The following is a 17,515-nucleotide window of genomic DNA, read 5'->3' as shown; positions in this document are numbered from 1 at the left end:
ATGGACGAAGATGGGGACATCTGCTTTGAGGATGAGAAGCTCGATTTTGTTACGGACAGGTTTACTATGGCCTGCGGCGTGTCAGTGTCTTACGTACAGCTTGCCTGCTGCGCTACCCACTGCGCCTTCCCGAGGCAGGGCAAGGAGCTGCTAGTTCAAAGCTACGCAGACGCAGAGATGAAGGTCAGCTCTAAACAGTCGTTCCGCTCACATGAAATGTTCACAAAACTGGTTAAACTGTACAAACTAGTTCATAGGCCAATTTCACTTTCAATCAAATGTTGCTTCTAACAGCCCCTGAACCTCACCGGTCACCATGCGCACATAACTGCCCTGGCTTTCGGGACGTCGCAGGACCCACTCCTTCTTTGCTCTGGCTCTGACGATTACGTTGTTGTGTGGGACATTGAACGCTGCTACAGGAGAGCCAGGGAGGGTCAGTGTGTAGTTGTTTATCGTGACATTGAAAGTGAGGTGATTCGTTCAAATCCCGTGAGTAGATGTGAATGCAGTACGAAGGGAACTGAATGTGAGAAGTTGTTGGTACTGAATTAGCTATATAAATGAAAATTATGTAATATGTAAGCTTTGTAAGTCACTTTGGGTAAGGGCATCTGTTTAGAAAATAGAAAATCAAATATCACGCAGATTATTCTTACATTGGCTAGTTATGGCTGAGTTATAAGGAAATGTTACTTCATTTGTGAAAACTGAGCTATAGTGAGAGAATCATCACAGATATTATTTTTAATATGACCAGATATTCAGTTTTATGAGCTTCACATTGAACATTCTGTCTCTGCCATTGTCTCTGCCAACAAGAAGCGCTCTGATTTGCTGGTTTGCTATGAATATTCTTGGAGGAGCATGAGCAGAATATCCATAGATAACGCAGGGATGCCAACAGCACTAGAGCCTCCTTTTGCCAACTCTTACCTCCTAGATGGACAGAAGGAACGCAAAGCTGGATATCTAATCATCTACTCATAATATCTGTAAATGAATGAAAAACCATATAATGGAATTTTTACATCGCTGCTAAGATACCAGCATATTTTTCTTGAGGTCAAATGTTGTTTTGCAGGTGTGATTGCTTCAGGCACAGTCATTGGAACACTGCTTGGCAGGGTCGAACACCTGTCTGTGTGTCCCACAAATATTAGGGTGGCAGTGTGCACAGGTACCAAAATATACATCCTGAGTGTGAAGGTAGGCTAATTTCACCTTTTCTGCATTATTCCCCAGGGGTTTATAGGAGGGCATGGCAATCACTCCCACTGCATTGTTTTAACACCAGCATGGTTCCATTTTACAACAGCTTGCCTTCAGTCACAGTGCTGAGCTTAGCCATTCCCACACATGTTTTTTCCTTTCGTTTGAAATAAACATCCTCAGACCTCAAGAGTCATGCACCGTTCTACACCAATAGTCAGTCTCTGTCCCTGTTGGGGTGTTGGTGGTCCTGGCATATTTATATTATCCAGTCAGTCTGTGAATGTAATTGGAGGAGACCAGATTGCCATGAGGAGATCTCACATATGATAAAATATTCTTCTAAAGGAAAACATATTTGTGGATTCAAAGTATTGATAAAGAGTTAAAATTATTTTCATTATTTATTCTTAAATTCTTTTCCCCTTTATGTAATCCTGTTTATTTAACCTTAATTGTACACAGTATGCAGAGGTACTGAAGCAAGAAAAAGGCAATCCTCCTATACACTCATTTTTTGTGTGTGATACAGTTCACCCAGTTCACCCAGCAAAGCAACTCCCAAGGAGACTGAATTGCCTCTTTCATATTTATGAAATGTACTCCTATGTACCTGTTGGTAAACCAGGTTGCATGTTGCACTTGTGGCTTTTAATAATGCATTGTTATTTATATTGCAAAGCACAATGCATATAAAGATTCATACAGATGTTAGTTTTTAATCAGTGAAGGACTTTTAGGGAAACAATTCTTATGCATTATGTATGCTCAGTTAATTAGCTTCTAAATTTACCATGGTATACATGAAACCATAGACCTAAATGACACAGACAGTAGATGAAACTAGTAGAATGTTCAGTCTGCTGTTGAAATTTTCCAGAACAACTGACATTAATGCTGGGCTGTGTCACCAGTTTGCATTAGCATGAATGTATTATACATATTTTTGGGTGTCCAAGAATTCTGTTCCGTCCTTGCCCTTTTCAGAGGGAGGAGGTCCATGCGGTTTTGTGTGGCCACCTGGCACCTCTGACTGCTGCAGAGTTCTGTCCGTGGGCTGTGAATATGCTGGTGTCCATCTCTGAAGACAGGACATTCAAGGTAGTGGCACAGTATCTTGGAGAACTGGGATTATAACTGCAATGTTGCATGTTGTTTTCTACTAGAGAGTTGCATACAGATGAAGACATGTCAGTATTATTTAATGATCCTTAAAAGGCAAATTTTTATCGCTGCTTAAATGTTACTAATTGTGTGTGTGCTTATAAGGTATGGGATGTTAGAAAACAGGAGACTCTCTATCAATCAGCTGTGTTGTCAGGTAAGTCTGCTCTGACTGAATATACAGTACACCTCTGGCAGTAGATTTTGCAGTCTTGGGGGATGATTCAAAAATGGAGAATTCTCTGTCCTGCAGCGTCTCCGTTGCTCAGCGTGTTTTTCAGCGAGAAGAGCAAACAGCTGGTCACTGGGTCTGCTGATGGACAGGTCAGTGGAACACACACCTTCATGCCTGCACACACATGTGCTCGTATTCATTCATTCACCGCACAAACCTGAACACTCTCGTGCATGTATATATTTCCATACAAACACACACAATCATACACAGGCCTGGTGGTGGAGCATTGCTTTGTGTCATTAGAGTCACCCCAGATCCACCTGTGATTTCAGGTGTGGTGCTTCACTCTCCCTGATGACCACAGGTGCAGAATGGTGACCCGACTGGACCTCCACAAGGTGGAGCAGAGGCACCTGAAACACCTGGAGAGTGGGGCAGATGTGACAGGTGCGTCATGTGTGAGATAATACATACAACAAAGAGAGTGGTCATATACGGTCCTGTCAAACAAACGTTTTTACAGGGTAGATTTCCAGCCTCTAATCTTGACTCTTGCTTGCCATCTACTGCCAAAAGTAGGAATTAACACTAGACTGACTTCATATTATCATGGCGAGTTGGAGTTTGAGGCACTGCATGGTAATGCAATGGTTTATTTGACTTTTCTCTGTTATACTGGCCGTTTTTCCATCTTTTTATCTTATGCATTTGTTTTCCTCTAATATGATCAATGATTCTGTCATAAATGTATGCTATGTAGAGTGATTTACTATATCTATTTAACATGACACACCTTCTATTAGGATGTAAAGAAAATGACGTTTTAGATTATGTATTGCATTAGTTATTTCTGTAGTGGGCACCCTCAGATGAAGCAATGTACTCATTTCCTAAACTCTTTTGTATGACTAGACTGAAAAATCAAGCTAAAAGTGATCAAATGTTCAAGAACTGTGTCTTACCCTGGATTCAAGATGGTGAATCCATGATTTTCAGTTGTCTATTGTTGTGACCAAAGCTCCAATACATCTGTCACGGTGTCTTAACGTGTAGTTAGCGGGGCTGTCTGTTTGTCATGTGCATGTTTAACCCTTGTCCAGAGACGGGTGTCTGTCTCTGTCTCTGTCTCTGTCTCAGAGAGGCAGGTCATGTGTTTCTATTCAGGAATATTCCGTGGGGAGCGGACAGACTTAGTGGAGACCTCAAAGCCAGTCCTGAGAATGTTTCCCTGCAGTACACCCCCTGATCCCTGTCACGCCCAGGAGAGGTACGAGAGACATCTTCTCAGGACTGCAATCAATTTATTTTCTTTCCTTCGAAGAGATTCAGTGCGCTTAACTTCAACCTGTTAAAGTAAAACTGAAAGATGAATTGAACCTGCAAACACTAAGCATGGAGCAAACTAGAGAGAGCCATGTTAGAATAACAGCACATTGCAATGAGCATATATTAGGGCTAACGCAGAAAACGGTGTCCAAGGAACAAGTTAAGGGATTTTTTTTTTTTTTCGTTTTTTTTTTGTTGGTCATGTCAGCATGTTTCCCCCTTGCACTCTGATAGATTTTGATTTACATTGGCAGAAACTTGCAAAATTTCCAGGAAAATGTAATATCATAAACTTCTGCGTAATAAAAATGACATTTATTGCATTTTTTCTGCTTTTAAACTTTCAGAGGTGTCATTGAGGCACATAGGCTGTGAAAAGTTTCCATATACAGGGCGTATGTCTTTATTAGTGAGGGCTAATTGGGTATGGGTGTTTCCAAGGAGACAGCAGGAAGCCTCGCATTAAAGGGCAGTTAAAGTGGCATTAAAGGTCCCAGGCTGTAAAAACAGCAGCAGTTGTCATGGGAAACAGCAACTGGTAGGGCTTAGTGTTGGTCACTGGGGGGACTTAACGAATGGAATGGAACGGAATTGAGCAGCGCTGATTCCAAATGTGCCATGTGTTCAACTGGAAAAGTCTGCAGTGTCCCAGGTCTGACCTAGGTCTGACCCAGTTCTTTTGCTCGTTAGGCAGCTTGGTAAGGCACTGGTCTCATAATTCGAGGACTCCAAGTCTGAACAATTCCAAGGCAGTTGCACCATAAGTCAAAGGAAAAGCAACCACTTATACATTGGAAAAGAAGTATAAAAACGGTAAAACAAATGTAACTTTATAAACTCATCACAAATCATAAACAAATGACCAATGTACAGTCAGTAACATCTGCTGCAGCTTTGGCACCGTGCGTCGTTCACAGTTTTTTGTTTTTTTATACTTCTGCGCTGGGCTTGCGGTTGGGTGTTGGAGGCAGCCCAATGCCCTCGCCTTTCCTTCTGAGGGTCAGCCAGACATCTCCCCCTGCTGACCACCCTCTCCTGCTCATATGTGAGAGTGAGAGGGCCCGGGCTCTCTGCTTCCCATGCATGATTTACGCTGTGTGAAGTCGGGGAGAAATCCTGCCTTGGACCGAGCCCAACGCTCCTGCTGGTCCTCGGGTGGTTCGTCTCACCACCACACTGCGTGTTTTTCTCAAGTGTGGGCTTGCTTTGTTTCTCCCTGCTCCGTCCAGTTCAAACAGAATCACTTGAGGACAAAGACACGCAGAGTTTCGGCAGATGGTTTCATGGTGTGGTCGACCTGGCAGGCAAAACGTTTCCCCTCTCTCCCAAACTGCAGGGGCGGGAGCTGCTTCTGGATTGGCAGCTCTGATGGCCTTTATCTGGTCGATCTGGAGACCTCTGAGCTCTGCACGGCACTTCGCTTCCGAGGTATCCTTTAGGCCATCCACGTTTTGTCCACATGCTTATGAGTGTGTGTGTGTGTGTGTGTGTGTGTGCGTGTGTGCGTGCGTGTGTGTGTGTGCATGCGTGCATGCGTGTGTGTGTGTTTGTGTGCTTGTATGTCATGTTTGTGTGTACATTTGCATATTTATGTAGCTGCTTCTGTTCAGCATATGTGTGCAGGTCTGCTTAAGAGAAGACCTCACAAGATATTGCACTATCATAGCTGTTATTAGAAGATTGTCCTAGTATAGTGTGCTTGTTTGTATTTTTCTTGTTTGTCCTTGTGTAATGTGTGTGTCTCTTTGAATTTTGTATAGCATATATGCTTTTCGTGTGTTCGTGTACACAGTAAATAAATGGTACATAGGCCATTCAGAGTCTACGTATATGCTTGTGCAAGGTAACACAGGTAACAGAGGGACTGCCCTCCATCAGCACAAATTCAATCAGAGAGATTCTCTAATTCAGCCCTGATGGCAGGGTTATTGATCCCGGGAGGTCCAGGGCAGGGCAGCAGAGCTTGAGAGCTCAAGTGGAGGGAATTAGAGCTCTTGCTGTTTCCCATTACTGCTCTGTTACTGTTCTGTGGCCTGTAATCATAACTCAGTCTCTGCTCAGATCCAGAGCCTCCTCTCACTGCTCTTGGGTGGATTATGATAGATGTGTCCACCGGGGAGAATGAAAAGAAAGGTGGACACTGAAGATTAGAAAGATGGATGGAACTGCACTTTATACTGAGATGCTGAGTGTTTGGGACTGTGGTTGAGGTTTGTGTGTCTATATGTGTGTACCTCTGTATGCGCATGCATGTGTGCAGGGATGTTTGTGTGTGTATGCACGCGTGTGAGAGTACGTGCATGAGTGCGTATGTGCATATATGTGTGAACGTGTGTGTGTGTGTGTGCAAGTGGATGTATGCACATGTGTGTGTGTGTTTGTGTGCACTTGTGTGCTTCTGCATGTCTGTACTTGGATTGCACTTGTACATAAAGATAGTGTAAGGTTATTTTCCTGGATAAGTGCAGTGTATGCAAATGTAACTAGTAAGCATCGCTTCAGAGTGAGCCTGAAAGCCCACTACAGTCGACTGGGTGTGAGATTTGGGCATGTTCAGTTTTTGACTGTGTGCTGGAGTGTAGTTCATATCCCCTAACAAAGGTGACGTGGGCTCAGTAAAGATCTAGACTTCAACAGCTTCTTCTCATTGTGTACCTGTAAAAACTATGCGTAACATGGCCGTTTGGAGAAAACATTGTTTTTCTTTCCATGTGAGAGTCAAGCAGCAGCGGCAGCAGAGTGTTGTGTTCTCTCATAGCTCCATGCTGGATACCCAGGCTGGAATTTGGGTTGTTTTTGTGCAGGATTTGTTGGATATTACTCTATTGGTCATGTGCACTGATTTAAGCACTAGTCAGGTGGACACAGTTAGACAAGATGGCAGTCCATCTCAGTAATGATTATAGTCAAGCAGAAAGGCATTTGTTTATTGTGGGGTTTGAACCCACAACCTCCCGGTTCCAGGGCACAGTCATACCAAGTAGACACTGAACCACTCACACAGACAGCTTGGGTTTACAGTTTTTTACACTGATAGTTTGACGTTTGTCTCTTTCCTAGACTACCCGTATTTGACCGTTTCCATGGCAGGATCGTGGGCCATTCACCAAGGGGACGAGAACAAGGCATGTATTCCACCTTCCTTGCATAATGACTTGAACCACACTGACTGTCTCCCATGGCCTTTAAACTCTCAATGTATTTATGTTTGCATATTTTACTTATTCATCTGAGATGCTATATAATTGAATGTACAGCCTGACAGGTTTTTCCACACTTTGACCGAGAAATCGATGTCATCATGTTTGTGTGTCCATCAATCCGTTTACCTTGTCCGTTTGTCCTTCCTTCTAAACATCTGGCCATGATTTCCCAGAATGCTAGTTATGTATGTTATTTTGTCACATTTCTGTGAGCATGCATCAATATTTGTACAGCTGAAAGTCCTCTCCATGCTGAAGTCATACGAATTAAAATAACATGTATATAATAGATGTGGATAGCTCTTTTTTGGTTGCTCTCGAAAATTGTCCCAACATTTACGTGTATAGCACCTTCAGTATTTTTATAACACACCAATTAGCATTTTATGGTTTCATAAAGCCAGGGTTATTTGAAAAGCAAATGTTTTACAAGGGTTGGCTCCATGTTGCATCCTGAAAGAAAGTGTTTTCCTCTACTCCAGCTGAGAAGCAGTTATGTGATACTGCATACTGTTGGTGTATCATTGCCTCCCCTATTTCCCATACTCCTGTTCTCCCTGTATCTCTCTTGTCTTTCTTTATTCACCCTTTGTCTTACTTTCTGTCCCCCTCACTCTCTCTATCTCCCTTTTCTTCTCTGGCCCTCTTTTCTCTGTCTCTCTGTAGGTCTTCTGCCTGGTGTCATGTCCATTTGACTCAAGCATCTCCCTGTTGGAGATTCAAGTGACAGGGCTCCTGGAGCGTCACTGTTCCCTCCAAAAAAGCATCCTTCCTAGGGAGGAAAGCCTGTCGGTGGTCCCCAGGTATGCTCCAAACAGATGTTCGTTAACTTGTGTTCACCACACTGCACCACACTGTGTGGATCCAGACCTAAGCTTTAAGTATCAAACTGAATTTGAACAAGGTGTGCCTGACTATGTGTAAACTGCACTTCAGCTTCATTAGACTACCTTCACTGAATAGCAATCAAAATACAGCCCATTATGTTGGTTTGCCATTTGTCTCAGCATATTCAAGCCAGGACACCATGGTAGCACTTGCGCTGGAAGCAGTGCTGTGCGATCCTTTCATAATGTCCTCACCCACTTCCCAATCGTTCATGTCATCGTGTATGTTGACACTTTCAGACTGTGCCGGTCTGTTCTTATCTGTTCCCCGCTCTCCTGTCTGTACTCTGGAACTGCCAGAGCCATATGTGAACCAGATGGAGTTTGCGGATGAAATATGCATGTGATGGAGTGGTTTCCGTAAAAAGACAGAGACAGCCACCTCTGTGATTTGCAATGAGCAACTTTTGGACGATCTGACCCCCTCAGTGTGCGAGCTGGGGGAGGGAGTGAGGACGAGCAGGGGAGGAGTGGCATGTCCCACAGGAGGAGCTGGAAGGTGCAGAAAGAGTTTAATGGGAACCTGATGTGCGAGGAACCAGATCTCCACAGCAGCTGTCCCTGAAGGGAACACCAGACAGGGCGGACACTTCCACAGTCTGTGGGAGATGCAGAAGGCAGGCAAAGGTTGATCTTCCCTTTGGATGTGGCAGGCGTTGCAAGCCCCCCTCACTCATGATGATTATCAGTTAATTAGTTGAAAAATCTGTCAAAAAAGGTTCAATCAGTAGGGAGAAAAAGGGAAGTGAGGGGAAGAGAGAGAAAGAGAAGAATATCATTCAGGCTGAACTGGTATGTACAGTACAGAAAAGCCAAAGTATCACACGATGAGGACTCTTGCATGAAAAATCTTGCCATATTAACACTCATTGAGGAGAAGCTCAGATACAGAATGAAGAACTGCTCTCAGCCATCCATGTGCTCAACCACAGATGAGCTGGCAGCTCTTACAAAAACACAGAATGCAACACAGTAAACACAATGAAATTGAGGTCTCGGCCTTCGGTGGTGAAGATTCCGAAGGCACAGAAACAGCCTCTTTCCTCAGTCTGACTCTAATGGCATCTGCCTTTCGTGCTATGGGTGGTGATGTTGGGAGCTATGCCACTGGGGAAGGCTTTTTTCCCCCTTTTCTTTCCAACCATGATCCTGACCACAAGCATGGCAGATTCCAAGGCTGGCACTGGGAGCGTACTGTGCTGGGCGCCGTGCAGCTGAACAGCAGGAGGGCCTGACTGACTGGAAATCACCCCTTCACCCCCAGATCTCCTAATTTTGCATTAGCCAGCACTTCTGTTTCTTCTCTTCTTTCTCGGTGACTCAACAGGACAGCAGTGAGGGGTGAAGTGGTATTGTGCAGAAACGATGGAAAGTTGCATAGTGCACCCAGCCCCCCTACCCCCCCAGAAATAGTGTTTTTATTAATTAATTTATTTTGCTTCTTGTGCATTTCCTATTTCCAGTGGCCCATTGATGCCCAAGTCTCCTCTGAATACAGAACTGGTGAGGAAGGAAGTCCCTAAATCACCCAGAAAAACAGGTCAGCACCCAATCCCCTTCCTCCACTGTTTACATAAACACACATTATTTCAAATGAGTGGTTAACCCTACGAGGGATTTTTATTTGAAAAGCCTAAGCCTTATTAATGGCTGTGTTTTCTGCTGATTGCTGCTATTATTACTGATTATTCGTCTGGCTGAGCTCTTTGGCTGCATTATGAGATTTCAGTGAGGGTTATTATTAGCAGTGCTCAGGCTCTCTGTCTCTGCTATGAATGTGGAGGTGGCACCCAGGCCCCAAAACAGAGTTTCTCAGGGTGCCATCTGTGTTTTTCTGAGCAGTCCTTCCGGACCACTGGAACATAAGCCTGAGCTAAACCCCGCGCTACCCTTTTTCTGAATCTTGTGGGCAGCACCTCTCTGCAGCTCGTGTTAGCTCTGTAGTGGAACAGGCCGTGAGACACCTGCAGGTCCGAGAGGCCATCAGGAACGTGCACGCGGCGAAGGACCTGGAACTCCGCAGCCTGGAGCTAGAAGCACCACTGGGGTTTGATCTCTGTGCTGTGACAGCAGCGTGACCTACCCAAAGTTTCACACCTTGGCCTCTTGGGCCAGTCTGAGAAATGTGCATCTGCTCTGAGAGTGTAAAACAGCCCTCGGGTGGGGGTATCTGCCAAATGAACAGTCCTGCAAACAGACAATCTTGCTCCTGTGTAGAAGCTAAGTTTTGTTTTAGAAGGTCTTGCTCCCCTGAAGAAGTAGGCCCACTGTTGGGAAGGGTTTGGATGCTGTGTAAAAGTAGGCCCTCACTGCTGAAGAGTAGACCCACCGCTGTGCCATTAGGTCCTGGCAGCTCCGTAGTGCTCTGCTGGAGACAGTAGCTCAGACAGTGGTTTACATGCTGCTATTACAGCTAGTTAGGGCTAAGGAACGTGCTGTTTAAGAACCAGGCTCCCCAGAGTGGGGAGTAGGAGGAGGAGGAGTGTCGTTTGGATGGGCCAGAGCACGTGGGGGGATGAGTAAGGAGCTGGTGCGTGACTTAAACATAATACCAAAAACCACAAATATTTATACCCCCCCAGCACCCCCCCCTTACTTTCTTCCACCGTGTTCTCTCTGGCATCTATGTGTGGAGCATAATGGAAAGGCAATGGTATAAATTACAATGCTCTCCAGGACTCCTTTTCATTCTTTCAGCCTCCTTCTTTCTTTGTGTTCCAGTAAGACTTGAGTGTGGCCTGCCCTGCACCTTAATTCTCTCCATACTGGTTTCTGAGGTGGCTGCTGATTGATGGCCTCTGTTTCATGAAACTTCATTGATGATTATTAATGAGGGACCCCTAATTGTTACTGTCACGCTTTGTAACATAACCAGCAGTGCAGTGGTGTAATCCAGGGGAGGAAAACTGCAATGGTTGCACTCCTCATCCTCAGTCCAATCCCTCACCCCAGTGGGTTAGGGGTAAGCAAGATGTGTCACTTGTATAGTCTGAACTGTATTAACATGAGCAAGCATTTTCTCTCTCAGTAAGAGGTAACAATGGAATCAGCCTAGAACGGGTGATTGAGCTAATAAAAATTACAGCACTCCTCCGATTTTAATGTTTCCAAAGTCAGTTCTGCATTGTTTGTGTGCAGAGCTCCATTTTTCTGATACTGCTTCATTGGTTGGAGTTGGTTTGTGCCTTCAGGGGGTTGGTTTTGAGATCGCCCCTACTGCTACGTTAGCACTAAACCTACCATACCCTGGAGATAAATAAAAACAAGCAGCGCTGTGCGGATAGGGACTGTAGTCTCTCTGGACTGAAGGCGAAATGGCCAAGGATGGCTTGGGACTACGGTGCACGTGAGAGTCGTTGGGGTCTTTCCATCCGCCACACGGTTCGGTGCATCTGGCCTTCGCTCTCGCATACATTCTCAGGCCTTGCGGAAGGGGAAAATGTTACGTTTCCATGGACACTCAGCTGACGGATGAGAGAGAGAGTGAGTGCCGCTGAGCCCTACGCTGGCTCTGGAGTCTGTTTGGAAAGAGAGAGCGAGAGGAGAAGCTGTATGCTGCCATCTGCCAGCGCGCGCTGGCTGACTGTCCCCGCTGTACCCCAGACTTCCCTCTCAGGCCCAGCCGACATCAGCACGTCTCCCACCTCCCAGCAGTCTTTTTCCTAGACCCAGCCCCATTTTTACTTGTCCTCCAAACCCCAGCAGTTTCTTTACTCCCAAACAGGTCCAGATCTCCGCTCAGCTAAGGCCGGACACGGCCCCAGTAGCACAGCGATTGACTTGTCAGCCCCTCTCTTGCCCCATGTATCCCCTCTGTTCCACTCTCTCTCCCTCATGGACTGTACTCCATGTCTCTAACACTGTCCCGGTTTCCCATTTCCCAGACAGTCACACAGACATTGAGAGCATTGTTAGTGTGCAGATGGCACACAAGCCCTGCATGCTGCTCCACTGCATTCTCAAAAGGTTAAGGGATATTTTTCTTCTTTTTATTGGACCACAATAACTCCAAACGCTTACTCAACTTCTTGCCCCAAATTTCAAAACTACATGCAGCAAAGAGTCTACTGACAGCAAATACTCAGCCAATGTGCACCAGTTTGGTAAATTTTAGTCTTTGTATGGTTACTGAGTTGACATTATGACAATTACTAACGCAGTTTCACTCAGTATAATCAAAATGCATTTTAATTCTTATTAATTCCACATACAGTATATATATCTTGTATAACATATATATGTAACTTGTCATGCTTCGCATTTTGAATGTTTGCACAACTATCAGAATATATTAAGATTAGCACAATCAAATCATTACCAGTGCCTTTTCGATTATAGTAGTCGAAGTCCTTTTCCACAGTCTTCTTGAAAAGCTGCACTACATGCTAACAATAACTGCTCCAACTGAGAGCAGAGGTAATGTTTTTTAAAACCACACATGCACTCATTTTAATGGATGTGGAAAAAGTGACCTCACACCAGTGTTAAGAAGGGTCTGCCTAAATCTCGCAGACGGCAGAGGTTTGCTTACAGGCCCTAATCGGCCTCCTATAGCCTTTCTTTGATCTCATGCAGGTGTTAATAAAATATAACTCTATGCCACATTAAAAACCCAGGGAATTTTTTTTTGCTTGACCATACCATTAAAAAAACGTTTTGGGGTGATTTCTGCCAGTATGTGATTGGTAAGTCTTAACCATAACTCTTGGATTCATTTTCAAAATGGTGACTTTTGCAAAGAAATCTCTTAATGAACCTTTATTCCTTATTATTATTATTATTATTATTATTATTATTATTTAGATGTAAATGTTAAATGACAATTGTAAATGAACAGGTGTAGATATCTTTTGCAGTTGACTGCATTTAAAACACTAATTGCCCTTCACTAGTTCCCTGTTGTTGTAACTGTTTGGTGTATGATCATGATGCTGATGTCCCACCATCATTCGTTTCTCACTCTGAGAATTGTATTGGCAATGGCTAGCATTGTCTGTTCATGTATTGCTTCGGATTTGTTCCATATGATGTGATCTGTTGCAGTACAAACAAGTACAGAAAAATAAAGTGTAAAGTAAATATGAGCCGAGATTTAGCAGCAAAATTTCTTGGCAATTCGAATATTAAAAATATTACCCCAGTAATAACAAATGATTTAACAATAACAACAGCAACATCAATGTACTAATATTTACATGAATATCAAAAGCAGTCAAATTAAACCTAGCCTGACCCTTGAAGGTACATTTATGGAGACGTAAATGATCCCGTCATCTTTTGTTCTCTCTCTCTCTTTTTTCATCATTTCATTTTTAAGATACCTTATTGGCAAGATATTAAAATTTTTGCCAAAGCAGTCAGGGTAAAATGATTGACCTTTTTTCACAGCAAATCCCCCTCTCTGTCTCTTTCAGCTCCAGATGTGAAAGTTGTTGTGAAGGATCATCCTATTACCTTTCACCCGCGTGTGAAATCATCAGGATACCAAACACCCCCCTGGTGAGTGGCGGGGGGGGGGGGGGGTGTTATAATCAGTCCTACCTGTCCTTTTCAGCCTATGAAACATCACACTGCGTTTCTCAATGAAGAGGAATTGACACAAGAAAGGAAGTTCATAGCTGAGATAATAAACAGACTGATAAATGAATGCCCCAGCAGTGAAAAAATGCACAGATGCATGAGTATATTTGTTATGCCTACATTAAAATCCTTCCGTGGCGTTCACTTTAGATGTCAGATGGTTTGCGTTTGCTAACAGTGTCAAGAAGTCTCATATAAACATAGAGTTTGCCAGTCTCCAATGTTTATTTCCTCCAAGAAGCAATGGAACTAGGTCATAGTCTGTACCTTGGATCTGGTAAAAGGCTGCTCTTCAGCTGGGTTTCGTGCCAGGTCTTGAATCTGGTTTTAGTTCTGATCTTGCACTGAGTGTTGGACCTGGACTTGGTCTCGGTCTGGCTTGGAAGCCCCTTTTTGAAGTGCATGTTACAAAAATATAAATAAATAAATACACCAGCTGACTCTAAAAGAAACAACTGGCCTGTTTCTTGCAGCTCTCATATACTGCTCATCTGAGGCTAATTCAGTTTCAGCTGGACAAAGTGACTGTCCAAACTGGCAGAGCTGCTAACCGATCCTCCTCACGGACGCACGCTGGCCAGGGTTGAATTGCTTTTTAACTATGGCGGCGCGTAAGATGCTTTGATCCAACCAGCGTTCGGGACAATTAACTAAAAACAACCTTGAGGAACGTGGGATATCAGCCATGTTTCTCACCTAGTCGTAATATGCGGCGTGTTTTTAATTTATCTCTGCATGGACTTTGTTACGTCTCCCTTGAGTTAGAAAAGAAATGAATGAACAAAATTGTCCCCAACAGCGAAAGCATACTTTCCAGATGACTTTGTGAGTTTCACATGTGCGTGAGAACGCACTTTTACGTGCTCTCCACAGAAACTGACTACATAAAAAGGATCTCCCCGCCCAGGCCCCAACCAAACACAGACTTTGTATGGAATGTCCTAGTGTCATTTGCGTGTTGACTCTATGCATTGTACGTACGTTTTGATTGTTATTCTATCTGCGCATAGCCATAGGCTTGCATATCTAACTATGAGCCACCAACTAACCTTCAGCCTTGGTAAGGAAGACAAGAAGAAGTCGATAAGAAAAGTTGGTAGCTCAGCTGCAGGTAACTCAGTTGTGGTAGTTTTGGGTATGTGAAGTCAATGCCAGTTGTTTTTTTTTTTTTTTTCAGGATGTATGCCCCTAAGAACAATGCACAGAAGAAGAGTCCAGGACATTTAAAGACCAGCAAGAAACTGTAAGCATACATCTGAGTGCTGCGTTTAACAAGTAGTTTACTCTACTGTAGATTCAGTCATAATTAGGACTGTTAATACCTAACAACATCCACGTCCTCCTACCACCTACCACCAGAAATCTGTTGGCTGATTACCCAGAAGACAGCGCGGCTCCAATCATTCCACATATTCAAGTGAGCACGGCTGAGAGATCCACTCCTGTCTGCTGTCTTCAGTACTCAGGTGTGGCCTATGCTTCACAATCATTTAAACACACAAACACACTTCTGCCCGTGTGTGCACACTCACACATTCACCTTAGCATAGTTATTCATATACACACCCAGTCCAACAGCTAACTATTCAAATATAACTTCTCCCATTTGGCTGTGCAGAGGAGCCAATCCAATCAAGGCAGATGTAGGGGGATGTAACATTTGTTTTGAAAGCTGCCCTCCTGCCCATTGGCCCTTGTATTATCACAAGCCTTCAGACTCTTAGTGTTAAAGACAAGTTTTGGTGTTAACCTGATGCAGTCAGATTTCATGAACCAGCCTGTGGCAAGCTCGCGATCACAATCTCAACGTTGATCAACGCCATTCACTTCCTCTTGGGCAGAAACCCTAATACATTCATAGTCATGACCACAGATGTAGTGCAGGGTTCCAGGGCGATTAAATGCTATGGGACTTTTATGGATGCATGTTTTATGCATGTGTTAGTTATTTTTATTTTTTTGGCTTATTTTTCATGTTTGATAAGTGGGGTGTTTTATTGACCTGGAAGTAGTTAATGTCTGAATTGGAGGTAATGATGTCGTTGTTTCTGTCTTTTTATTCTTGCTTAGGAGACGGAAAGCAAATCCTGTGTGGTCTTGGAAACAAACTGGCATTGTTGTACAAGTCCTCTCTCACTGGCCCTCCAGTTGTCTACACAGGTAGGGCAGACATGCTCTCATTAACATCTCAAGGGTCGTGTTTATTTTAGCTCAGCGCTATGTTTTTGTGAGGATGGGTCTTTCCCTGTCTTTCTTTTCTTGCCTACGACAACAAAGTGAGTTTCCATGAAAAGCCCAAGAGCTGAAATCACTAGTGTTTCATTTTCGTCTTTATTTGAGTATTTTTGGTGTTGAAGCTGTGGATTTTGACCTCCCCTGTCAGTCATCTCTCAGAATGTAATCGTAGCTCCATGGGGAATCAAGGCACTAAAGAGTCTCTTGTGGAGAGACATAGCACTTTTTTCTCTCACTGGAGCGGTGCAAAGAATGCCCTGCTGTTTGTCTTCATGTAAATAATTAAAATACTTAATCCTTGCCCATGTCAGACCCAGTTTAGCCCAAGTTAATCCTGTTATGGTATGATCACAGAAAACACAGAGGCAACAGACAGCGAAACAGCAGTGTGGCATTTTCAGTGTATGTTTTCCATTCAAGTTCTGTCTTTTCTTTTTCCATTAGAGACTAATATACCCTTAATGTGTTAAACTTTGTTTTTTTGCATCACGACTCAAGCAGACTTGATCATATTTGCTTAAAAGCTTTGATTTAAAACAGACCCAGAACTTCAGATTAATGAATTGTGGGAGGATCCAAAAGTTCGCTTACTTAATCTGCCCTCTCCTGCCGTCAGATCAACAATTCTTTTTTTTTAATTCAAGAGGCATACTGAAGTTCTCAGCTAGCACTGTTTTTTGTGAGAACCAGGATGTGCGTGGTACATTTTGTCTTTGCACTAACGAAGACAACAGAGGCCAACGTGGGGGAGGGGGGCAGAGGAGATGGGCCAACTGAAAAATCTTTGTCTCATTAGTGTTTTACTTCTGATAGTCAAAGTTTCTATGTGGTTGGAACTCCACAGTGTCTCAGCAGCTTTAAAAATCTCATTCAAAATGTATGAGCCTCCTCTCCCTCCCTCAGTCCTTTCATCCTTTATGAAATATATTAAATTCACCTGAGTACTACTAAGCACAATCTGTTTGGAGGGGAAATGAGCTGATTTAAAGAGCTGTCTGAAGTCAGAACACAGGATCCTAATTCTCTAGCTTTCTGTTCCGTCCAAACACCATTTTTCAAGGAGAACCAGTCTGCTGGGTGGGTTTTGGAGGCATGTGTTGGTTGACCGAAACCCAGAAAAAGATTTTCTTTTTCTTTGATAAAGAGGCATACCAAACTGCATTCGTCACACCAAAACTCTTAACAAGTACACCACAGATGAAGGAAGGATAGCTGGCACTGGGTGACAAGTGCAGTGTCCTGTTGCATTCACTAGGGGGCAGCAGAAGTGCAAAGAAAGCGCTGGTGGCTTCAGAAGTCACTATCTGATGAAAAAGAATAGTGTCCTTCTCTGAATGACCCTACATCTGTTTCAGTGCAGCTTAGTGTCTGCCAGATCCGGGAGGATGCACGTCCGTTAACTCCTCTGTTCCGTCTGTCTGTCTCCAGGTCACGACGGGGCCATTAACAGTGTGGGCTGGAGTCACAGTAAGCAGTGGGTGTTGACCGCTGGTGAAGACCGTACACTGAGGGTGTGGCCTGTGGGGACCGCAGAACCTGTTCTTATGCTGGTACTGTTACTATCTCTGAAAGGAGGAAGGGCCTCTCCAGGTTCCCTAAGGCCTATAGCTCCGTCAGAACACATAGAATGCTGCCACTGCTACATACATTTTACTACATTCTACTACATACATTCTACTAATCTACTGCACAGCTGCAGTAGCTGAAGTATAATAAGCTTTTACAGGTTA

At 43.9% G+C, this 17,515-nt stretch overlaps 1 protein-coding gene across 1 annotated transcript in view; it reads left to right on the top strand.

Annotated features, from left to right (window-relative positions):
* Positions 1–17,515, top strand: part of wdr27 (WD repeat domain 27) — a 48,547-nt gene continuing 31,032 nt past the window's right edge. Inside the window, exons 1-17 of the mRNA XM_036547265.1 lie at positions 1–183; positions 295–436; positions 1,085–1,209; positions 2,200–2,313; positions 2,482–2,533; positions 2,630–2,700; positions 2,887–3,001; positions 3,692–3,821; positions 5,217–5,308; positions 6,941–7,005; positions 7,750–7,886; positions 9,434–9,510; positions 13,385–13,469; positions 14,728–14,793; positions 14,910–15,016; positions 15,621–15,710; positions 17,214–17,335. Of these exons, the coding sequence (XP_036403158.1) occupies positions 1–183; positions 295–436; positions 1,085–1,209; positions 2,200–2,313; positions 2,482–2,533; positions 2,630–2,700; positions 2,887–3,001; positions 3,692–3,821; positions 5,217–5,308; positions 6,941–7,005; positions 7,750–7,886; positions 9,434–9,510; positions 13,385–13,469; positions 14,728–14,793; positions 14,910–15,016; positions 15,621–15,710; positions 17,214–17,335 (1,773 nt within the window). The remainder of the gene's footprint in view (positions 184–294; positions 437–1,084; positions 1,210–2,199; positions 2,314–2,481; positions 2,534–2,629; positions 2,701–2,886; positions 3,002–3,691; positions 3,822–5,216; positions 5,309–6,940; positions 7,006–7,749; positions 7,887–9,433; positions 9,511–13,384; positions 13,470–14,727; positions 14,794–14,909; positions 15,017–15,620; positions 15,711–17,213; positions 17,336–17,515) is intronic.

This window comes from Megalops cyprinoides, chromosome 15 (assembly GCF_013368585.1).
Source record: "Megalops cyprinoides isolate fMegCyp1 chromosome 15, fMegCyp1.pri, whole genome shotgun sequence".
NCBI lineage: Eukaryota > Metazoa > Chordata > Actinopteri > Elopiformes > Megalopidae > Megalops > Megalops cyprinoides.
The sequence above is the reverse complement of the archived record's forward strand: the minus strand, read 5'-3'. Positions and strand labels throughout refer to the sequence as shown.